Source organism: Apostichopus japonicus, chromosome 13 (assembly GCF_037975245.1).
Source record: "Apostichopus japonicus isolate 1M-3 chromosome 13, ASM3797524v1, whole genome shotgun sequence".
In the NCBI taxonomy this organism is placed as follows: Eukaryota; Metazoa; Echinodermata; class Holothuroidea; order Aspidochirotida; family Stichopodidae; genus Apostichopus; species Apostichopus japonicus.
Genome location: NC_092573.1, coordinates 19,361,314 through 19,386,471, shown reverse-complemented (window position 1 = coordinate 19,386,471; position 25,158 = coordinate 19,361,314). Strand labels below are relative to the sequence as shown.

At 36.9% G+C, this 25,158-nt stretch overlaps 1 protein-coding gene and 1 long non-coding RNA gene across 4 annotated transcripts in view; one reads left to right on the top strand and one right to left on the bottom strand.

The window, feature by feature from the left end:
• Positions 1-1,978: 1,978 nt before the first annotated feature.
• On the bottom strand, positions 1,979-6,934 carry LOC139978911 (uncharacterized). The gene is made up of 2 exons (XR_011797047.1): positions 6,540-6,934; positions 1,979-3,416 (listed from the first exon to the last, which is right to left on the bottom strand). It is a non-coding gene; the product is annotated as an uncharacterized lncRNA (long non-coding RNA).
• A 661-nt stretch (positions 6,935-7,595) lies between these two features.
• LOC139978513 (proton-coupled zinc antiporter SLC30A5-like) overlaps positions 7,596-25,158 on the top strand; it is a 28,986-nt gene continuing 11,423 nt past the window's right edge. Inside the window, exons 1-14 of one of the 3 annotated variants that reach the window (XM_071988799.1) lie at positions 7,596-7,731; positions 8,331-8,394; positions 8,842-8,964; positions 9,550-9,616; positions 11,115-11,200; positions 12,463-12,550; positions 13,554-13,638; positions 16,277-16,353; positions 17,374-17,544; positions 18,035-18,302; positions 18,695-18,906; positions 20,149-20,306; positions 20,989-21,118; positions 24,156-24,468. In XM_071988799.1, coding sequence (XP_071844900.1) covers positions 8,351-8,394; positions 8,842-8,964; positions 9,550-9,616; positions 11,115-11,200; positions 12,463-12,550; positions 13,554-13,638; positions 16,277-16,353; positions 17,374-17,544; positions 18,035-18,302; positions 18,695-18,906; positions 20,149-20,306; positions 20,989-21,118; positions 24,156-24,468 — 1,822 coding nt within the window. In that variant the 5' untranslated portion in view covers positions 7,596-7,731; positions 8,331-8,350. Of the gene's footprint in view, positions 7,732-8,330; positions 8,395-8,841; positions 8,965-9,549; positions 9,617-11,114; positions 11,201-11,245; positions 11,330-11,374; positions 11,459-12,462; positions 12,551-13,553; positions 13,639-16,276; positions 16,354-17,373; positions 17,545-18,034; positions 18,303-18,694; positions 18,907-20,148; positions 20,307-20,988; positions 21,119-24,155; positions 24,469-25,158 lie in introns of those variants that run through there. The other 2 variants (XM_071988800.1, XM_071988801.1) reach the window with 2 other exon arrangements.

The following is a 25,158-nucleotide window of genomic DNA, read 5'->3' as shown; positions in this document are numbered from 1 at the left end:
TTAAATATAGGAAATATTTCCAATCCGAACAAACACGAATTAGAGTGCATTTTATAATGAAAAGTGGGGCGAATTATTTGACCAACATTGGAACAGGGTTCATATGTATATAGACAACCAATTTGGGGTGCTTTTGTTTCAGTAACAAAGAAAATGATGACATATTTGGAGAGAAAAAAATTTACACTGATTTTAATAAGGTTTTTTTTCAGCAGCTCGAATCTCAATCCATCCACAGTATATAGGTCATTTGCTTACATTAAGTACTGGTAGAAGCCTCTTTCTTTTTTTTTCTTCCTTTTTTTTTGTTGTTGATTTGTTGCATTTGTCAATTTTTTAATTATCCATCTTTCAAAATATATTGGAATATCATACTTCCTATTTTGAATAATACTCGATATAGCTTCGGTGAAATAATCGATAACAAACTCGCCCAAAAAATATGATTTGAATATTTACTCATGCAGAAAAACCATTAGTCACTTGGAGTTAGTAATGCCTATAGTCGATTAAGGAGAAAACCATTCAAAATGCACTAGTGTTTTTTACACAGCATAAAATGGATATGCCAAATTTGTGTTCAAATATTTTTTAGAGTGCCGGCCGATGTATCAATTGAAATTTTAATATGCACTAATTGTTATCAGCATCATACCGGTATCGAATCTTTACTTAGAGCAGGGTTGTCCAACCTACGGCCCGCGGGCCACAGTCCGGCCCGCCGCAGGGTTGCGTCCGGCCCGCCAGAGATGCTCTACGGTGCGAAATTTTAGTGAGCAGATTTATTCATAACAATTTGAAGCTATATATTCAATCATTCGAACCTTCTGGGTCCAAAAAACTGCATACAGGTCAGTTTGTGTGACACTCTCTCAGGGGGGAGAGCGGCTGAACTTTATTCATCTGTTTTATCAGGAAGAAAATAAATCAGTGCACTCCGCGCGCAATGCTCACATATTGTTGCCTTGGGCTTCGGGCAAAAAATCAAAAAATCGAGCGTAAGGTTCATGCGGCCCCTTCCTTCATCATAAACATTCCATGTGGCCCTCCTCTGCAAAAGGTTGGACAACCCTGACTTAGAGTAACTATTACGTAACTCAGAAAAGGGTCCTGACTCTATTAATTGTATTTCAGCCTGTCATATTTGACCGTTTACTTGTTCTCGTTGTCGTGGACTATTTTCTGGTAAATCGTGGCATTTTGGAAATCTATAGTATACACATGCAGTACAACATTAAGTACCCCTATACTGTAGCTTAAACAGCCTTGTAATGGTACTCGTAAACTTTGCTAGCGGGAAATCCTGGTATACTCGAACTCATGAATTATGTTATATGCTTGTCCTGTAAGTCTATTAAATTTTCAAATCCTTCCCCATCACTTGCATGCATGGTGACCATAACAGCTTCAGGATCGGTAGGGGCTCTGACACTAGCGTGCCGTGTGCAAAACTTATATAAGGTTGTCATGGAAATGTTAATATTGTAGCGTTTTCTTGCAAAGTTGGAACAAGTCACCTCAATTTTGAATAGTATTCTTTAATTGTTCTTTCACTTCTTCTTTTTTTTTGTCTGAACTTGGAGAAAGATAAAAGAAATTAAAAAAAAATTGGAGACTCGAGAATTTGTTGAAAGTACGAACGAGGACTAAAAGCAGACACTATAATTGTTAGCAAGAAATAAAGAAAGATACTTTATTTTTCAGTTCTTTACTTTATTCGTCATTTATGCAGTTACAAATTGATAGGATATGCATGAAATCTAGAATTTCCATCCTGATACAACATAGATTCATCATTGTTGCGTTGCGTTGACAGAATCTGCAGTGGTAAAAGTACATGGTGGTTAAAGGAAATTTTAATTATAAATCGTATCTGTTAATATAATGAATACACTCGAATTGTTCACAGAGCGATGAACTTAGGGGAAATCCACTTGCTAGCGAAAACTTGCAATAAGTTTGTGAGATAGAAGATGTAGATTAGGATTAAATCATTAATAACTCGCTCTTCTGAAAGGAGACATAACTCCCTCATCTTTCGCTTATACGGCAGAGATTTTTGTGTGTGATGAAAAAAAAACGGTTCTTAAACTCTTTAACAGCTAAGAAAATCTCATTACATTTTAGGAGATGTCCTAGTTTAAATATCGTCTTTGGGAGGAGCCATTTTATAAATCTGTGATGTCATGAAAGTGGCATACCACTAAAATATGAAACCGTTTACTCTCACTTTGCCTTTCTTTCCATATTGTCAAGGTTAGGATGTTAACAGTGTTGGCAATGAAACGAATGCTTTCATTTAGGTCATGCTTATAGAGGCTCAAAATGTTAGATTCAGCATTTTGCACAACCCATCTCCATTACAGAAGATAAACAATATGATAAATAAAGAAACAATAAGTATAAAGAAAGAAAGAAAGAAAGACAGAAAAATAAGCACACACGTGCGACTCGATGATGTCATATTTTGGACTTGATCAAGTCGTCATCCTTAAGTGTTAGGGAACATTATATCTGCTATATCTCTAAAATAGATTAAGATTTTTTTCTTAGCTGTTTGCGGAAGCTGTTCATGGCTGTTATCTCTAAATCACAAAGACCAATTAACAATGGAATGGTAATTTGCGTGAATATGCCATTTGTCAAAGTCGTCAGTTTTATTTGTGGGTATGATTCAATTATTGTGAATATTATACAAGGGTTATACATTGTCAAATCTAGAAATATAGAAATGCATGCAATTTATTGAACATTTACGAACGTTATACGTATTTACAATTCCGCCAAATCGGCGTCATTTTCTCCCGCAGTGAGATTTACAGATGGTCTAAATTCACTTTCCGTCGTCGGTGTTACTTTCATCATTGCAGGTTGAGTTATTGTCCTTCCAGTACAGCGACAATCTGTGACCCTCCTCAGTCGACGAGTCCGTTCTCCTTCCTCACAATTAAACGTTATAGTCTGTTCTTCTTCCCCAATCGATTGACATGAACTGGTCGAGTTGAATCCGTTTCGAAGAATAGCACAATCATCGCCGAACCACTCCGGTATAGAATTCACCGCAACACTGCGACAGTTTCCCGCGCAGAAGGTAAAGTTTATGTGAGTTGCTTGGCAACCTGGTAAAGACACCGTTAAATCCATGACCGTCACCTGACAGCCACCTTCCGGATCGAGGTCAAAAGATGGACATCGAGATCGAAAACGGCCTCTGATGAGGTTTAGGACCCTCTCTCTTTCATTAGACGCCATTGTAAAATGTTTTGATCTGCTAATTTGTTCTTCAAGAAATGGTCTCTGATGCCCTATCCGGCGAGCTAGACTGAATTCCAATATCGTCACCAGGACAACACAAAGCAACGCCAATTTGTTCAAAGTTGAAAAGGAAAACATCTCTCTATCTATATGGTTAGTATCTGCAATGATAACAACAAACGAAAATATTAACAGATATATAGCCTGATATGATATCTTATAAGGTGCACATAAAAAAAATAGTTCCTACACATGGCACCTTCTTAACGAGCATATACGTTTTAAATCGTAAAACGCACTTTTAACAAATATTACAATTTTTTGGCAGATGAAGCGTTGTGGTTGGGGGAAGGGGACAGGGGGGGGGGGGGTTGCTGATAGAACATGCAGTTTGATTTACACCTATGCATATACTATCATATCGGAAGCCATTGTACAATTAGGTAGAGTTACAACAGTTATAAATACAGTGGGTCAATCAAGAGACAGGCCCAGATGTACACGAACTACTTATACATGCCATCGCAACAATTTGACAAATTTTGTCAAAATGTTTAGTAAAGAACACTTTGTATCATGCAATTAAATTAAGTTAACACATATCTCCTGAGCGTGCTGTCAGGTTTTGGTCGACAATTTGATACTGTAATTGTTGTCGGAATGGCATGTTAGTATGACATGAAAAAGTCAACGAATATACTTTCTATGACGTGTTATCAAGTTTGAGTAAATGACACAGCATTTCGACAATTTGATATAGTTTCTGGTGGAGAATAATTTCGTTCCTTAAATATTTGAAATTCCAGCAAATCTATACCAAAACTGTACCTGTTATATTTGTCTGAGTATGTAGTATACACTGCCTGTTTAGATTAAGTCTGTATGCATAGAATCAATATAAACACATATAGAACCCCTTTCAAATAAACCACCTGCAGTTCGCGCCGATCTAGAATTTACGAAACCCTATATAGATAACATGTACCAGCATGAATCACCTTGCACCTACTATAAACATTAAAAGGGATTTCTGCGCCCGAGACCAAGCAAAGACATGATCTAGATCCTTCTGGAATAAATCAACAATACTCTCTAGCGTCCATCAGCGTACTTCTTCAATCTATACTAGAAAAAAACTTTTTTGCATCAAGCAACGAACCATACGGCCTAAAATAAACACCAATAGAGATCTCCCGATACGCAGATGCATAACCATCATAACAAACAACCCTGTTTTCCTATCAGAAAGTGGTAACTATTATTAAACTTATATATTTATTTAAACTATGGTCAAACAAGCGCATTCTTTGATCCGATGCAAAGGGGAACCATGGAAACGTAAATATATTCATAGTGTGTTGAGCCATTCATGTTAATATTCATGAACTTGTGCACAAAAAAAGGAAGAGGAATTATGTGTTGACTGACGCGGCAACATATGAAGGAAGGTACCCGGAATCAGTTTTCATATTGCTAAAGTATATTTAGTGACATCGTATAGAAACAGATACATGCATGAATATTAATGAGGTCAAATTTTATGATCTCATAAGCATGTAAATACTGTACTTACATTGTATTAACCAAGTACATAAACATAAAGGTAATGAGACATATTATTTCAAAGATATCTGATTAAGAATCTTATGTTCACTTATTTATATTCATGATATGCACCCCCCAAAACAACACGGTTGATTGTTTGAGTGTAGTGTGACAAACCTAATCTGTCAAAGATGAAATCATGGAACTTTGGTTCTTGTCCTGTGTTTAAAAGCCATTTCTTGCAATTTGATGAATATTAATGATATGGAAATATGCTTATTCTGTACCAACATCACCATACTAGCATGAACCAAATTTTACGTTAAGCCCTGTCAATTCATGAATATTCCAGTATGGGACACAAAAAACAATTTACTCATCAAAGGGCATCTACCTACTAAGTGCGACATTGATTCAACTTGTGGTCGTTGAGATATCATGCCGTTTTCAAGCTGTTTTTAACAATTTCCCATAAAGCCCCACCCATCATGAATATTAATGAGGTAAAATTTGTTGTTGCAAAGAACATGTACAGTATGTGTAGTTACCCCGCCATATTAAGTATAAACTAAATCGGACCACATGCAGCTGCAGAGATATTGACTTTTTAAGAATTTAATGGTAAGCACTTGGCCACTCATTAATATTCATGAGATGGGAACCAAAAACAATATGGCACATCTACTCATCATCTACCTAACAAGTCATCTCTACGTAAGGCAAGGAAAGAAGGAGATCAGTTGAAAGGAAATGACACCGTTATCCTGATAACTTTCACACAAACAAATGGATAAACTGCTCAGAAATATTGCCAACCAACACAAATTTCTCAAGTACAAGCACCGCTTCAGGGCTCACGAGAATGGGGTAGGGGTAGTGTGGAGGTGCCCCTTCCTCATCATCAAACCTTATTCGGAATCGTTGGTTTATATAGTTGCATTTGACACATTTGAATTTTTAGAATTCGCAACCGCTCTATAATGAAGTCAATATTTATGTTTGAATACATTGCTTAACGTCCATCTATTAATAAACGTCTAGGGTATACCGCAGTACAGAAATAGTATGGTTCACCTAAAGTTCGTTTATAGTATAAAGGAACTCTACGTATATACGGCTCTGGGTTTACCGCCGTAACAGCGCACATATTAAGCGTACAGACACATATGAACGGGGGTGGGGCGGGGGGGGGGGTAGAAAATGATGGCTTGTTTAGATGACGGTTGATTACGATTCGTATTGGACATTATATCACCTCATAATATGTTCGATAAATATCTGACATAATATCGATATAGCCTATATTGCGTAACTGAAACTTTCTTGCAAAATAGAGATGTTTCAATTCTTAATCCGAAACTGACGATAATTTTCCACATACGACCAACATCTACGAAACCATTTAAAGTCGACATAAGAAAGAAGAGAGAAAACAATTGGAGCCCGTTACAACCCCCCCCCCCCCCTCCCTATCCCTCTCCTTCGCCCATCTCCCTCTTCTCACTATAACAGAGAGAAAGGAACAATGGAAAAAATTGTGAAGTTAATTTCGTAAGTTTATCACAGAGTATAAGAAGGTACGGGGGTGTTGGGAGTTGCTAGTTAGTTACATTCTGAAGCTATAAGATGGCGGAAAAAAAATTATGTAGCGGTAAGCCTATAGAAGTTATAACGAAATTGTATAAAGTTAAAGAAGACTAGAAAGAAAAAAGAAAGAAAGCAAGAATGAACGGAATTACCTGAAGGTTGATTTGTTCAGCGAAAATCTTCAATGTAAATTATGACAGCTGTTGAAGACGTAGAATGCGTTGAATTAAAGTGAAGGTAAATGATAGAAACAACCGCCTTTTATCATAAAATATAACAGTCTTAGATTTTAGTCGAACCATTTATGTATTTCTTTAATAACCGTTGCAAGAGTAAATAGCAATAAATATGTACACGACTGACAGAATCAACAACACCAGCATCATATCTTTGCAAGCGCCGGTTAAATTCGACGCATTTATCTTGTTTATTGTTTGAATAATGTTATTAACTCAATTCATAAATCAATCAATCAACCATTTACACTTTCAAGTGATGTTCGTTGACCCAAAACGTGGGGCCAAGACTGAGCACGATCCATGGTTGTGTAATTGGAAAACTGTGTAACGTCGTCCCAAAGTAAACAGATTGTAGATTGGATGCGTGTTAGTCACGTGGAAGTATAGACACATAAATTCTTCAGTGATATGTCATCTCTTCTTTTCAATTCGGAAAAAGTTAATGAACGCCAAAATAATACAGGGGGATTACTCCCCTTCTCGAGTTGGACACAGGAGGGGTAGGGAATGGTGTACCCTTTTCAGCTTATCATAAACGAATGAAAAGTATTTAATAGCCGTACTATACTTTATTCAGGAGATGATTCTTCAAGATCCCCGCCCGTACATGACGAGTTGGCCTTGAATATCCCATGGCCACTCACTTCTTTATGAAATCCTTGATCCTTCCCTCAGAAATATGTAAGGCCCAATCGGTGACTTCAATGGCCGCATCACCTGTCTATCCAGTGCCCAGTACGTTTTTTGGCCTCATTTCAAGTCCTACTTTTTCTGCCCAGAGTGTGTTCGACCCTGTTTAATATCGGTCAGACACATTCCTGTGAAAAAGATCTTGCGGAACAAAAAAATCCAATTGTTACCGCCTACCCTGCCCCCCCCCCCCCTCCTGCCCTAACCTTGTAAATTCTTCCCCAGTAATTTGTTTTCAATTATGGAATGAATAACGCGTTGAATCCTTGGTTGAATCACAACACAACTTCATCACAGCTGGGTGAAAACAAATCCAACCGACGTTAAATGGGACGTGGAACTTGATGACAAAAGTTGTCAATACCGCACTAAAATAAAGCATTTCTTGAACCGAATATCTTCCCTGCATCGAGAGGTATTTTCATAAGGGTCTTAAATTTGAAAATTAGTTTTTCATATTTTTACAACAAGGACAATTATTGCATGAATTGCCGTGACATTTACATTAAACGTCATTGTAGTATAAGTCCTCTAAGCTTAACTGTGGGTACCAATTTCACGACGGTAGATACTATGCGATACCGCCATACTATATGAGTTGAACTTAATTCAGTAGGCTTCTGTTATTGGTAAGTCATGTAAGGCCTACTGAAGTACGATCCTGCTTTCCAGGATGGACTAATTTCTTGTAGAATTAACGTTATTTCACTTCCTTGTCCATTGTTTGGATATGTATCGTACACAGGTTCATGCAAAAATGAAGTTAGACACTGGACATAGCATCTTGAATTACTTTGAATTGTGATTTTAATGTTTCAGATTTCTCTGTCTTGAATATGGAATGTGCACCTCTTTGATAACGGATGTGATAGGCTATATATTTTAGATGTAGTGATGGAGGGATGCTTTAAGCTGCATTAAATATTGAAAAATGCTACTTTTGCAACCAAATAATTAAGCTATCCTATTAACCAGTTGCTGCTACTGTCCTTCTGTATTTATTACATTTTACAGTGTACAAAACTTGGCTCATCATGTTACCAGGATCCTCAAATCTTGGCAGGGTTAGCCAAACAAGGTAAACCGTATTCATGAGTTTTTTTTCTGTGTTTTACAGTAGAAGCAACTTGTTGGATTTGATTGAGTAGATCCTTTGATACTCTTTACTGCTTAAGTATGATTACAATCAAAGTTCATCAGCATGACTAGTGAAAGTCTCATTTCAAACATTGAAGTAAATTAAAAGTTTGAAAAGGTGTGACTTCCATTTGCATGTGATGTACAATAGGAATGAAAATCGTAGGAAGAAACTATAAAAAGTGACTGTGTGATGACAGTTATGGAATCAAATTTAATTAGTGATTACTTGCCAATTAACATAGATTTGGTGCTTAAATGCTAAAACGATGTCTTCATCTGATCGATTGCATTCTCCTACGTACGTAAGGAATGAAAGGTGTGTTTGGTTAAAGTGAGGGAGTTTCTTATTTCTTATATTTACTTTCTATTTTTTTTTCTTTTGCAGCTTAGTTCCATTTATACTTCTACTCCTTACCAGTAAGGCAATGCGCTCCTTTGGAATTTTTCTCATCTATGACCTCTTGAAGTTTGTACATCTTGTAATATTTGTTTTCATTATCAAAGCAGGGTAAGACAATCTTCTTTTGTAATTTTCAAAGCATTTCTGTTTGGTGAGGTTTGTGTTTGCCTGATTCAGATATTTCTCAAGTGGGTGTGAGAGGGGGGGGTTGGGGGGTTGGGGAAAGACTGATTCATTGGGATACAGGTAAATCTTGGGGGGACAGGACTGGTTATTTCCTTTTAAGAAATTTTGGCTTGCTGTCTGCTGTGAAGTCAGTTGGAATAATGATTATAAAAGAAGAAATTTCAAATATCAATTGTTGAAGGGACAATATGATCTTGATGTTGGTTTAAGTTATAAGTATTCAAATTTCATTACAAATTATTGTGTGTTTTAATTAGCTTTAATAAACATTTTTAAATTAAACACATATGATCATTTGAGTGTATATCTTTGAGGGTCAGATGCCATTTTGCACCGTACATTCACTCAGCAAAGCCAACATATCTGTGTAAAACTGTTTTTTTTTCCCATACCATTTGATGAGAGAAGATACATATTTAAATCAAATTCTAAGATTCAAATGAGATGTAGTAGACGTATTATACGTACCATTATTTACGTACAACTCAAAATCTTTTCATCTTGCAGGTCCACGGGGTTACTTGTGGTCACCCAGAAACCATTTACCAGCGGTAAAAGAATCACAAAGCATCAAGTAAGAGACGAGGGGTGGATGACATGTGTGGCCAACAGTTAGTTGGACATAACTGGTGCTAATCATCTGGGAAAATAAGATTTAAATGTGTATTGCAAAGAAAGTCTACAAAGCTGCAACCTGCATGACTTAACATTTCATGGCATATTTAGCATAGCTACGCAAACCCACAGGGTATAATTTATCCAGTTACATATTGCAAATTGCTATAGAAATGCAAAGATTTATGGCAGTGTTGTACGCAGGAGCCATAGTACCTTATAGGCCACAAAATTCTGAGACTCTTCAAAACTGCTACACGAAATTGGAGCACTAAATCGTTCTCTGACACATACATTACATTTTCAATTTACGACATTTGACTTGTAATTTAACAATCTAGCAACTGTTTCCACAAACTTCTCTGATATGTTTGAAGAAATACTTTAGATAAATGCTATGTGTTTTCTTATGTTATGGTTTTGTAAATAAAGTTTTTATTACATTTAACCCTGCAAAGTAATTAAAGCAGAAAAAATCTATATATAATTACCATAAAAGCTATAATTAATTAAAAACTATAATTACTTAAAAATTAATTACTTAAAAATTTGGCAACGAATGTGAGCTTGGGGCCTGTTGGTTTGACATCAACTGAGTGCTAGATTTGCACTGATGGTAATAATCCTTCTCATTTGGGGCAATCAGCAATGAAATCATTTTAGACATGTGATATTTATAGAATTGTATTTGGTTTCATTTGCCAATAAAACTTCAACAAAGGTCAGACTTGCATTCTTCTGTAATAAAACATAGGAGGTGTTCATGATAGAGAGGTTGCCTCCTTTAGTGGGTTGTTTCATCAGTAGCATATTCACGAAGGACAAACATGTCCTTTCCCCCCCCCCCCTCATTCAAATAGCAAACGGCAGGGGGGAGGAATGAAACCTCCCATTTAGGTGAAAAATAAGGAGACAAATGATCAGAAAGTTATTTATGTCCTTTGAACAATATTCTGTTAATATTGTTATTAAATGTTTGATGTCATTTTAGATGGGTAAATTCATGTTTACAAAGACTAAAGTTGCTTCTGTATGTAATTTTAGTGCCAGCTGTGTGAATATTTATTCTCATATGAATTGTTTATATTATATATATATGTAAGTGATCATAAGGTGCCCCTTTTCATGTATTTGACACATTACTAGAATACATCCTGAAATTCTAATTGAATTTAGTTGACATTGGAACGTGCTTTTAATCCAGAGTAATTTACAATACACTCACTTTTTATGCATTGTTAGGTTAAGTGAAGATTTGCAAATTTGATGTCAGTTCTATCAGTTTCCCCCGAATAAGTTTAGGCTTTCATAACATGGAGTACACTCCATGTTGTTAATTATGTTATATATTAAAACCAGTGCAAACTGAAAACAATAATTTGAAATGCCAAACATTGAGAATAGAACCACCCAAAGTGATTTTTCCTCAGTAACTTGATTTGTTTTCCTCACTACAGTGGATGCGTATAATAAGACACGCTCTCGGAGCAACCCTGATTACTCTCCTGTGGTTATTTGGTCTAACTCTCTGTGGTCCTTTAAGGTAAGTTTAAAGCAGTATATTAAGTATATTTACCTCAATTCCTTGGATGCGTATAATAAGACACGCTCTCGGAGCAACCCTGATTACTCTCCTGTGGTTATTTGGTCTAACTCTCTGTGGTCCTTTAAGGTAAGTTTAAAGCAGTTTATTAAGTATATTTACCTCAATTCCTTGGATGCCTATAATAAGACATGCTCTTGGAGCAACCCTGATTACTCTCCTGTGGCTATTTGGTCTAACTCTCTGTGGTCCTTTAAGGTAAGTTTAAAGCAGTATATTAAGTATATTTACCTCAATTCCTTGGATGCGTATAATTAGACAAGCTCTGGGAGCAACCCTGATTACTCTCTGGTTATTTGGTCTAACTCAATATGGTTCGTTAAGGTTTAAAGCAGTTTACTAAGTTTAAAGTGTAACATTAGCCTTACAACTTGTTATTCCATTTTAATGTAATGTTGAGTTTTTCTGAGTTCTCACATTTTCTCTAAAGAAGATTCTTATTGGCTACAAGGCACCTCATTGGTTGCCAAGGAAAGCTGACAATAATTTTATGAGTATCACATTTTGCTTTATAATGTGATCAAATCCAGAGAGAAAAAAAAAACATGCCACCATCAAACAGGAAATTAAACAGATGTGTAGATCAAAGATGATGTTTGGGTCCTGGTGTCTCCTTCAAGCTTTGTATTTATTACATTTCATTCTGTTTTGATAAGATCCTGTGAAGTCGTCCTGTTAGTCAAAACCAGTACTAATATATCGTCTGAAGCACAAACATTTACCAAGAACATTCCAACATTGTTTCTTGGTTTCGATGATAATTGTAACCTTTGCATTCATGATGGTGTCTGTGTGTGTGCGTTTGTGATGCCTAGCTTCTAAACACGATATCTGAAGAAGGGAAGGTCGGACTAATTTCATATTGGTTGTGTAGAAGTACCACATTGAGTACAAGATGCCCATTGTTTTTTGTGGAGGTCAAAATGTGAAACCATGTTTTACACAATATCTGTCATTGTAAATTTATTGTTTGTCACATCACACTGCTTTTCACTGTATTACTAAGATCAAGTATGTTGTACACCCTCACTATACATTACATCAGATTCATGAAGAAACTGCTCATGTTACATCATCGAAACGGCAATGCATTTTTGCATTCTGGTTTGTTTTTTTCCCCCTCTTGAAAGTTGTCATATTTTTGTTACTTTGGAAGACCTTTTTGAACTATTTCATTACATATTTTTCTCTTTGTTTTGCAGAGGAGTGTTGCTCTTTGAACATTCTGATGTGGTGGTTGGTGGTTTCGTAGCCGTAGTATTCACAAGCAGAGGTGTCAGTCCTGCTAGGGTATGTCTAATGAATGTTACATTGAATGTTTTAGTAACATGGTTTAAGTAGTAGACATATCAATTTTTTACTTTTATGCTTTACCGGTACTTTTTATAAGTTTTTTTATCTAATATTTATTAGTTTATACTGTTATATTGTATGGTAGATCGTCTGTAAAGCGCACAGATGCATCTTGCGTAGTGCGCTATACAAGAATATATTTGCATTACATAACATTACATTTAAGTTGGTACGGTAACATTCATTTTCATTCATTCATCTTATTCCAGTATTAGTGTACAGAAAATTTATAAATAGGATTAAAGAAAGAATTATAACAATTAACAACAACAAAACACACACAAGACTATTTAACATCAGTTGTCTTTTTATAACGCAGGAATCTTTCTTTGGTAAAACAGTGCAACAAGACAATTTCAAGTTGAAGGGGTATAGAAACTTGTTTAAATATGCAGAAATATTTACATTTACATTATGATACATCGAACACTAAATTATGTTATACTTACAAATTAGCAGAGGTAGATGTGCATTACAAATATTGATGGTGATTGCTTTATAATCAATGTCATATATATCATGCATTCTAGTATAATTAAGTTGAAACCTACTTATTCAGAGAGAGGGAGCTCGGTCTGAACCAAGTATTATCATTGTTATGGTATATTTAGTAGATTGTGTATCATAGATTCAAGAGTCACTTAAAATGTACTGTGTAGTTACTGCATAAACTACTCTAATACAAAGTGGAAGTGATGTAAGTGTCTACTTATTACTATTACTCAATACTCCGGTTTAGTCAGTGATTTTCTCTCTTTCAGCATGTTTTACAATTTACATTTATTTTGTGGAATTAACTGTTTCTTTTTCGGAGGGAGAAATTTTAATCACAGTTAGTCCGTAAAGGAAGAAATATAAATTATTAATGGTGGCATTTCAATGAATCGTCAGATGGATTTTCTTTCATTTTTTCCCCTCTCATATCTGTATTATTTTCCAGACGAGAGCAGCCGTCATGTTTTTTATCGCTATATTGTCCCTGCTGCTCTTTGATGTCGACCTGCAACCGACGGGAGAAGAACATCGTATCCTTTTTGTATTGGAACTAAATAAAAAGATGAATTTAGGCACAAAATTCAATTCTGTATGTTGTATGACCACTTTCTCAAATACTGAGGTAGGCAAAGGCACCCCATTTGACATCACTGCAGAGCAGTTGTAACGAACAAAGTTGTCTCCAAACCAAGTGAAGAACAGAAACAAACCCTTTTGCCAAGTTCACAAACTAGAAATACCAAAATCCAGGGAAGACTCCCCACATCACCACTGCACTGCAGCGAGTTTTGAATAGAATCCAGCTCCTGGTGGAATTTTGATCCTGGAACCTAAGGATTGTGAGGCGGACACTCTAACCGCTGAACCAAGCCTTTGCCCTTCTATTATACTTCTATTCCTCTTCTAATCTTTGAAAAATTATGCTATAAACATGTCAGGCTTATCAATTAAAGTGGCTGGAAAATGTAGTCTAACACACAAACCAGTAGCTTTAGTCAGTTCTTTAGATGCAATGCAAAATGCTAGGAAAACTATAAGACCTTTACGGCCCAAAAAACACGGTCATGATTCATGGCAAGTCTGGCAATGACAAATGGTGTTGACTGTCATTAAAGGATGGTCTGTTGTTCATATGAAGTTAAAAACAACATGTTTTTGGGTGATTAATTTGAATCTATCAAATACAATGGATTTACATTAATGTTAACTGGATTAACAGCCTGCATTACTAAATTATTCAAGCTTCCCTTTCATTTTTTTTGAGCCGTCCCCAAAGATGCAGTGAACACAATTAGAAGAATAAAAAAGAAAGGTGGTATTTTGGGTATATATATGAAGAAAGCAAACCTTATAATATTTTATGTTGGAAATTTTCACCAAGAGGGACAATAAATTATACAGTCAGTTCATTAGCACAGCTTGCAGTCATTGGGAGCTTCACCACTTTGGTTTCTTGTTTTAGATTGGACTTTCTTCTCTTAGATTGGACTTTTCTTGCTTTAGATGCCCATGTTCATATATCATTGTAGTTTTTGCCAATATATGTATCAACCTTGTGAAAATTTAGGTAGGATGGGTACTTTAAAAGTCAGGTTTTGTTTGCAGTTGATTTCGAGGCATTCTCTTCATGGAATTATTTCCTCAAATCCCACCGCATTGTAGTTCATTAACTAGGAGTAGTTAAAGCTTTACTTCCAAGTAGTGAAGTAAAATTTGTAAATTTTGCAAGTGACTATCGATTAATAATCATGATTATTAATAAAGTTTCTTTCGAAGAAAGACTGAAATGCAAAATGGTGCCATATGCATGGGCGGCGATCCGTACTTCCGAGTGGGGGGGGGGGATATGACCTTGTTGACTATCTAAGCGTAGCGCCACCATGGGTTGGCGCGAAGCGTACAAGAAAATTTTGGGATTAACAAACCCTCTAGATGGCGGGAAACGGCACTTCCCGAGGTTTCCAAGCGGCATATACCCAACTTTAATATAGGGATGTCATGTCCGAAATATCTCATAATCAGGATCCAAAATACCTTTTTTTTAATTTCGGGTGTTATTTTGGGAAAATTGCCCCTGTCAATCTTGTTTCAGACGCAACTTTAGAATGTTCGAGAGCTCTTTTATATTATTCGATGAAGAAAATGGCCTCATGCAGGCTATTATAGGCCTATACACATGCAATACACAATTACACATAGTTACATTCCTAGGTACTGATTGCTAGGGCATCCAGGTGAAACGTGTATTAAGCATTACCCTGGTAACATGAGATTCTCAGCTGTTCGAGGGAACATGTACGTGTGTAGGCCTACTATAGGGCCTATATGAATACTATGAGGGTGCATATATGTACTATATCAATACCGTGGGCGCAATAATACATTTTGTTGTTATAGGGCCAATGAAGCCTACAGTCAACTATTCTTGCTTTATAAAGACGCTTTATTTGAAAAGATCGCACTGCGTTTATGGTAGGCGAGAAATGAAGCTAAAAAAGAGCCGTACATTAACGATGATGCATAAATGTAGGCATGAAAATATTCTTATCCCTGGCATTTGGTGGGGGGGATATGGTGTATTACATCCCCTCCACCCATTTTCATGGGGGGATATATCCCCCTTCCCCCCCCCCAGGATCGCCGCCCATGGCCATATGTGATCCATTTTTCGACCTTAATAATAAGCAACATTTCCAGTAAATATGGACACAAAATGCACAATTTAGTATGGCTGGCATGTCACTTAGTGTTTATAGTGATAATACAAACACAATTACCATCTATGTTTCTAAAACTATTATGCCGCCGAACTTCGCCAGAACCTTTTGTTGGCAAACAAAAAATAAAGCATACGGGAGGGGGGGGGGGTTGAGCGATCACCGACATCTCACTTAAAGGTCGTCATCAATTTTTTTATTTTTTTTTGCTAAACTTTTCTTTTTTTTGGTGACGGCCAATAGGGGGGGCGTGCGCCTGTTGCGCCCCCCCTGGATACGCCCCTGAATATTTGAGGGTAAACTTGGTTCGATCCACTTGCAATCTCATCTCGAGTATCTTCTCGACGGTTGTGGCAAAGCTATGACCCATCTCATAAAGGTTCGTTAAATAAGAACCGTTTTATAACAAACTTTTATTCAATGCTTTAGCATCCTTGACTCACACTTTCAGCCGAAGGTCCTCACAAGAGTGCTTTGACTCATCTTTTCTACCAAGCCGTTTCGTGGCTTGGAGTCTCCGATCATAAGGTAAAAGATTTATTATTTCAGTGGTCTGATTTGAGTAGGTTGTCAGTAGATGATAGAGCACTCCTTAAAGTCAGTAGTCATAGTTGGAGTCCCAAATTGGAGTCACCTCACATTAATTTTGAATTTATAATCGTATTAATGTGAAGTACAACTGACATTGTTATCTTTCATCTTACAGAAACAACGTATCTTTCTTCGATGGTTTCCATATATTTTACACAAACTTTTAATTATGTTCCTTTTTTGATACTGTCATCATTGTGTATTCTATTGAATCAGAATAGTTGCTCTCTGTTTTGTATTTAATTTCAGCAAATGTGTCAGAATGTCCTCATAATCAGCTTGATGGATATGCACTCTGTCAGCCTTTAAGCTTGTCTGAGCTTTCTTCAATTTTTTTTCATTTATTTTTTCCAAACTTCTGGAGTAATTAACTTAATAAGTTAGTGGCTTAGGAAAAAAAAAGTAAAGCGGAAAGGCTGTATTGCTGGTTTTCCTTTTCAAACATTTGCAGTTGTATTTCTTAACTTTTATTAGTTATTAAAGAAAAAGACCCGAGTAGGATGGAAAGCTGAAAACCTCTATTCTGGTCACGATTTACTCCATTGATTGGCTTGATACTTGATTGATTTGATTGAAGCGATACTGCGTATTTTATCATAAACACAGCGACGAATGTGTGTCCTATCAGCTTAGTGTATCCGAACATTACAATATCACTGTGAAATTCTGACCCTTCCCCCTCTCCCACTCAATTCACACCACTTACCCTCAGTATGCATTTAACAACAACAATAAAACATATGGTTTTAAGGGTCAATTAACTGTTTTTCACAACAACACAGAAATATAAAGACACTTATCCAGTGTTGCAAACACTTATCATTAGAAACAAACCAGGTTTAGATTGTGCCAGAAATGTTATGAGAAAGAAAAAAAAAACAGTTAATAACAAATTTCTATCACAACTAGATTTTCACCAGAGGTAATATATCTTTCCCATTTCCATCTTTGTTTCAGGGCGGTGTGCTTCTTCTGGTGCTAACTTTACTGCTGAGCGTGGCATTTAAAAACACGTCAAGGAAGTTATCGGTCGACGTCGGTGGGAGCAAGAGATTGCATGCCTTGTCCACTTTCGTCTCCTCACTTATGTTATTTCCTTGGGCGATGATACACCTGTTTATACATGAGGTTAGTTGGTGACTTGATGAATTAAAATGTTTAATTGTTCATTTTTAGTTTGTTATTATCTCTTGATACCAATCATAATTCTTTTGAAAGAATTGATATTTCACAGATCATCATCATCATTTGTATTATTATTGTTATTAGTGTTATTGGTATTATAACCAATTATCAATATTACCAATGGTATTATTAATTATTATTATTATTATTGGTATTATTTTTATTGTTTCTATTACTATTATTGTTATTGTTGTTATTATTTTTTATTTTTAATATTATTACTATAATTATTATCATTTACTAGAAACTATGACAAGCAAGCTACCTCAGTGTACCTTTAGAATGGTAAAACATCTTCCGCAAAGATCTCTATTCAGTTTGTAGAGTTTTTGGCATCATCCCTGCTGAATTATAACTTGTCTTCATCACAGAAAATAAATCAATCAATCAATCAATCCCACCCTATCCTGGTTTTTTCTTTCTCTCTCCTCAGCAAGGACCGTCAGCGTGGTGGCCACTCATCCTCCCACTCGCGTCCATCGTCCTGATAGTCTTCGTCTTGGATTTCTACGTTGAGTCTGTGTGTTCCAGCCGTCTGGAGTCGTATCGGACCGCCCGGTACTCCACATACGCCCTCTTGCTGTCAGCTGTCGGCTTCAGTTTTGTGTGGGGATCTAGTAGTCAGGTGCAGGGAGACTTTCAGACCACCGAACATGCCATTACAGGCGGAGTCATATTAGCTACGGCGTTGTTCCTGTTGGGTGAGTTTTCATAAGGTTCATTTGAAAGGAAGTAAATTCAAACTGTACGAAGGAGAAAGATTGAATATTATCGGGCATGTGAAGATACGGGGGGTTATGGTCCGTGTCGAATAAATCGCACGTTACCACCATCTTCATGTCATCCTACTCCAGTACCATTAATGTGTAACAATGTTATATATGCATCTTTAGCATTGTCCCTTATTTTGCATACAATTGGGGTTATTGTTGTTATTAAGATCAATGATAAACTAAGGAAACAGAAAGTTGATTTGAAGGCCATGTTCATATAAATTACTGACCACAGATGTGGTAAAAAATATGTTGAGGCACACATGGTAAGTTTCAATCCGCATCAAATAAATACTAAAATCTGTGATTTATTTCTGCAGCTACCCGAATACTAGGTCAACCAGCCGAGAGACAGGGCTCGGCAGGGAGCTTCGTCGGCTACACGAGAGCAGGCAGACCATTATATAACATCACCGGCGATGCGCTCCAAAAGACATCTCAGTCCCTAATGGCACTCTCCAAGAATATTCTCAGGCAGATCTTAGAGGAATATGACTCCAGACAAATCTTTTACTTCCTTTGTATAAATATGGTAAGTCTGACCGAGTGGTTCGTTTTTAAATTATTGAGTCTTTGCAGGATTGAGGATGTGAGATTCCTTCTTATAATATCTGACTGAGGGCTTAGAAGAATATTCCTGTGTCAAAAAAAAACAATTTGGACACTTGTATGAAAGAGGAAGAATAATTCTACAGTGTTTATACTGTAGTTGAAAATCGTATCTCGAGGTCTCTTTCTTAATAATAAAATTGACATTTGATATAGCGCAATTTCCATGAAAAATGCTCAAATGCGCTTTACAAAAATGTAAAAGTAGGCCTAGACTAATACTAATAATGAAAATAATAATCAAAGTTTACCCCCATAGACTTTTTTAAACATAGAGGATTTTATCTTAGCTTTAAATGTCTTAACAGAAGTGGACTGTCTGATTGTGATATCCATGTTGTTACATATACGAGGTGCAAACACAGAAAAGGCAGGTTCATTTAAATATCGAGAGATGTCGAACGAAGCTGTCTAGAAGGTCTATGATCGACATGTCCCGGATGTTGTTGAGATATATTGTTCAGTGCTTTGTAGACCATCAGCAAGACATTGAAATCAATACGCTAGATATGGTTGATTTGAGTGTAAATTATTTTGACATTAAAGCTATGAGGGCTCAGCTGTTGATGGATGCATTATGAATATTCATGAATTTGTAAAAATATGCACCTCCATAAACAAAATGCTTTTAGATAGTAGATTTTGACTTAAAGATGCCACCAGAATATACATTTCAGTAGATATTGTACAGTGCCTTTCATTTGCTAAGCTCTGCTTTTGGTATCCGGAAGTGAAAGTTAATTGTTGTGTTTTTGCAAATCTTAGAAATATGCATCTCCGTAAACAAAATGCTATTAGGTAGTGGATATTGACTTAAAGATGCCACCAGAATATACATTTAAGTAGATATTGTACAGTGTCTTTCACTTGATAAGCTCTGCTTTGGTATCCAGAAGTGAAAAGTTAATTGGTCTGTTTTTTCACTCTCAAAATGAAATTATCCATGCACACAGACAACTCTTTTTGGCCACCCTTGATATGATACCTTCAAGATAAATACATCGTGTTATTAACTATTTGAAGGAAAAAAACGTTGTGTAATTAACTATTTGAAAAAAAAAAATTTGCATCCTGAGGTAGGGATGATATTAACCTAGAAATGTAAAAATGTTGTTTTTTCCTTTTGCCTGACCACTCATATTTTATCTCTGTCCACTTTTGGCAGGCATTCACATTTGTTGAACTTATTTACGGTGTTTGGACCAATAGTTTGGGCCTCATATCTGATGGCTTCCATATGATGTTCGACTGCACTGCTTTAGTCTTTGGACTCACAGCTGCTGTCATGTCACACTGGAAAGCTACCAGAATCTTTTCATATGGGTGAGTTGTCACTTCCTTCCTCTCCCCTACCACCCCCCCCCCATCGTTGTTCCTTCCACGTTTACCTTCCCACTTGCCCCTTTCCCTCTCAAGTTCTCCCATCTTCCCTTTCCCCTTACAAACTTGTTTTATTATGTAGTCCAGTGTTGCTTTCCTTAAGAAAGTGCTCTAGCTTCCCCCAACCCCCCTCCAACCCCTCCCTCAACTCCTCCCCCTCCCTTCACCTCAAATAAAAAGACAAAAAAGGAAAGGTGAAAGTAGTGAAATATTCCGTTCAATAAAACACCTCTTCTCATTTGCAATAAAACCTCTCTCACCACCCAAATACACCTAATTAATTCACATCAGATCATCACAATTTCAAAAGACTCCATTGTTGGTTTTAAACAAACCTCAACTTTTCATAGCAGATGATCCTACCAAAACCAACTTTGCATAAATTGAGTTTTTCATAATTTTTGGCTAAACAGTTTTTGGCAGATTTGAGAACCTCTCATGGTGTATGAACGGTCCATTTCTGGTTCTCATTTGAGTCATTTGTATGTAAACTGATGTTTCTATTTCTAGACTTTAAAACAGTGATGGCAGATTTTGAGATTGTGAAGGATATGTTCCTGGTAGGGATTAGGGTTTGGGGTTTTACTCTTTAGAACCAATTGTTCTGTTTCTTTTAATTTAACAGTTACGGTAGAGTTGAGGTCCTCTCAGGGTTTGTGAATGGCCTTTTCCTGGTGGTCATCGGGGTATTTGTCTTCATCGCCGCAGTGGGACGGTTGCTGGACCCACCAGAAATCAATACCGACAGGCTATTAGTGAGTTTAAGTTTGAGTCATAGTTTCACAAATTCACAGAGGAATTCTTTGTCGAAAAAGCTTTATAAATCGGTAAAAGATGTTTAAAGATCTTTGTATTGTCACCTGATATGATTTGATAAGAAATGATTTTTGATAATAAATCCCAAGTCAAGTCTATTTACAAGATTATACTTCTATGCAATGGTTACCTGGCGGTTTCCATGCAACAGCTCCCATGCGACGGTTCCCATGCAACGGTTCCCGTGCAACGGTTCCCATGCAATGATTCCCATGCAACGATTCCCATGCAAAGGTTCCCATGCAGCAGTTCCCATGCAACGGTTCCCACAGAACAGTTACCTGTAAGTAACATGTTTTTGGATGATTCATCGCAAACAAATAATTTCTGCCAAACACAACAACTAAAATACAGTAGCCTTGTCGGTTAATACTGTTCTATTTGAACAAATGGATAGCTTGTGTTTTTCTAGCTGCCTGACAGAATTGTTTCAACTGTTTCATATCCATTGAAGATACATTACATGTCAGACAGATATGTTGTGGTGCAGATTGCTGTGATGTCGTGCATTATAAATGTTTATACAACACCTAATTGTATTCTGTTCATTTGATTGGTCAATTGCTCGTTGATTGCATGCAAAATCCGCTCTATTCCACTCTATGAAATAGAACCATGGGTTATACTTTTTTGGTAGCGCTTTTTTCAATGGTAAGAGAGCATAGAAACCTGTCTGTTCAAAGCAATCTGTTGCATGAGTGCATTTTACCCATCTTAATATAATATGTTGTATAAAACAATAATGAATGGTTTCCATTCGTGCAGTAGTGCAAATATTTCATGAGTTGAAAGATGTAATTTGTTCCATTCAACTCTGCTGCGCCTCATTGAATGGAACAAATTACATCTTTCAACTCATGAAATATTTGCACTATTGCACTCATAACCATTCATTATTTGTATAATACGAAATATACATCATCATAAGTAAACACTGCAATTGGTTAAGATATGGAGTTTCTGTATGAGGTAGTCCCCAAACACTTCTTCTCTATACATTAGCAAACAAAGGTAATGTTTACCAGAAATGCAAAATTGTGGTAGTTACCATTCAACGGTCTTATAGGTGTCGCAAAATAAAACATAATTGCATAATGCAACAGTAACGCTGGAGGGAGTTGCATAATGTAACACCCAAAGTGTTGCATAATGTAACACCGAAGCGTGCAGCATAATGTAACGCCGAAGAGTGTCGCATAATGTAACGCCGAAGAGTGTCGCATAATTTAACGCCGAAGAGTGCTGCATAATGTAACACCGAAGCCTGCAGCATAATATAACACGGAAGGGTGCATCATAATATAACACGGAAGGGTGCAGCATAATGTAACGCCGAAGCGTGTTGCATAATGTAAAGCCGAAGAGTGTTGCATAATGTAACACCCAAGAGTGCTGCATTATGAATGGCTGAAGCGTGTTGCATAATGTAATGCCAAAGAGTGTTGCATAATGTAACACCCAAGAGTGTTGCATTATGTAACACCCAAGAGTGTTGCATTATTTAACACCCAAGCGCGCAGCATAATGTAACACCGAAAGAGTGCTGCATAATGTAACACCGAAGAGTGCTGCATAATGAATAGCAGAAGCGTGTTGCATAATGTAATGCCAAAGAGTGTTGCATATTGTAACACCGAAGAGTGTTGCATAATGTAACACTGAAGAGTGTTACATAATGTAACACCGAAGAGTGCTGCATAATGTAATGCCCAAGCGTTTTGCATAATGCAGGGATGTAAGTCTTCCGTATTTTTACGGAAATCCGGTTTTTTTTTTCCATTCCAATAAAGTTCCACAAAATTGTACGAATATCAAAGACACAACGCGGCAAAAATGCTTGGCCCGTTGCAGCAAGCTAACTTCAATTTTCACTCATCGATCAACCAAAATACCATTTCCTGTTACACATCGCATTGCACTGTACAACATTGTGCCATGTGAACATCGTTGCGTACGTGCGAACTTCAAATCGCCATAGCTCATTTCTGTCGTTGTAAAACCTTGCCTAATTCACGTTGATTGGACTGCTAATTAATATCTTCGTAACTGCTGGTGCTCGACATAAGTTTCGGAATTAACGCTTGTGATATTTGTGAGCGGCGGAAATCTACGGGATACGCATATGATAGTCGATATTCGTGATCGCATTCGAATGTGAGACTGTTTTATTCCAGAGTTCGCTGCGACGTACTCGTAACTTTGAGCTAGCCTAACATAGTAAGTATAGTCAGAACTAGGAGTAGGTTGTGTTAGCGCTAATACTTTTGAGCTAGCCTAACACAACGATAGTGTGTAAGTAGTCAGAGCTAGGAGTAGGATGTGTTAGGACGGCATCCACCCGGGGTCTCCGAATAGTTTTCCGGGGTTTTTTTGGGCTGCACTTACATCCCTGATAATGTAACTCTGAAGAGTGCTGCATAATGAATAGCAGAAGCGTATTGCATAATGTAATGCCAAAGAGTGTTGCATATTGTAACACCGAAGAGTGCTGCATAATCTAACACCGAAGCGTGCAGCATAATGTAACGCTGAAGAGTGCTGCATAATGTAATGCCGAAGAGTGTTGCATAATGTAACATGGAAGAGTGCTGCATAATGTAATGCCGAAACGAGTTGCATAATGTAACGCCCAAGAGTGTTGCATAATGTAACATGGAAGAGTGCTGCATAATGTAACGCCGAAGAGTGTTGCATAATGTAACGCCGAAGAGTGTTGCATAATATAAGGAAGAGTGCTGCATAATGTAACGCCCAAGAGTGTTGCATAACATGGAAGAGTGCTGCATAATGTAACACCGAAACGAGTTGCATAATGTAACGCCCAAGAGTGTTGCATAATGTAACACGGAAGAGTGTGTGGCTGCATCTACATGTTATCTAAATTATTTTCAACATTGATGTTGAATTATAAACTATTGCAGCTTTGTAGGTTGTTTCTTATGAAGTAAAATGTTTGTATATTTTTGTTTCCCTCAGACTGTTTCTATCGGTGGACTGTTGGTAAACTTGGTTGGTATTGTTGCATTCAGTGGATCTCAGCACCATGGACACTCACATGGATTGTCTAATAGCCACAGCCATGGAACCAGTAAACAGAAACATGGCCACGGCCACGGAGGAGGCCATGCTCATGGAGGAGGGGGCCACGGGCATGGAGGAGGCCATGCTCATGGAGGAGGGGGCCACGGCCACGGAGGAGGGAGCCATGCTCATGGAGGAGGGGGCCATGGGCACGGAGGCGGTGGACATGCAAGTGAAGGGGGCAAAGCGAAAAATAGGAACATGCAAGGTATTGATATATATTTTTACTAACTCATCCTTTGATACATCAACAGATGAACACTAAACAAGTTTCGCTAAAAAATTGTCATCAGAATTTGTTATCTAGATTTTGCAAGGTGCTTAGAAGTGTTACTTGATATTCAGTTGTGACATAGTTTGATACAACTAAAGAGGACAGTGCAGGGGTGATCACATGTTTCGGAATGTTTGTCTGTCAGTAATTACTCACTCAGTATTAAACCCTTTCAGTTTTTGAAAATAATAAGAAGGTGTGTTCTTAGTTTGAGTCATACTGATTATTTTTGGAGAAAATTAAACTTCTGTAAAGAAAGAAAGAAACAAAACAATTTCAGTCTTTGAAAACCGTCCCCTGTTATTGTGTTTGACAAACGACATGAAAATAGTTCAGTTTTATTGAAAATAATAGAAAGGTGTGTTCTTAGTTTGAGTCATACTGATTATTTTTGGAGAAATTTAAACTTCTGTAAAGAAAGAAAGAAACAGAACAATTTCAGTCATTGAAAACCGTCCCCTGTTATTGTGTTTGACAAACGACGTAAAAAATAGTTGTGGTTAGTTTTATGAGTCATCATTCTTTTAGGAGCTAGTTTCATATAATTGCAGTTAGGTTTAATTGCCATTTCTATTGAAGTTTTTTTCCAGATTATTATAGTTTGTTGTTGGGTTACCTTGGGAA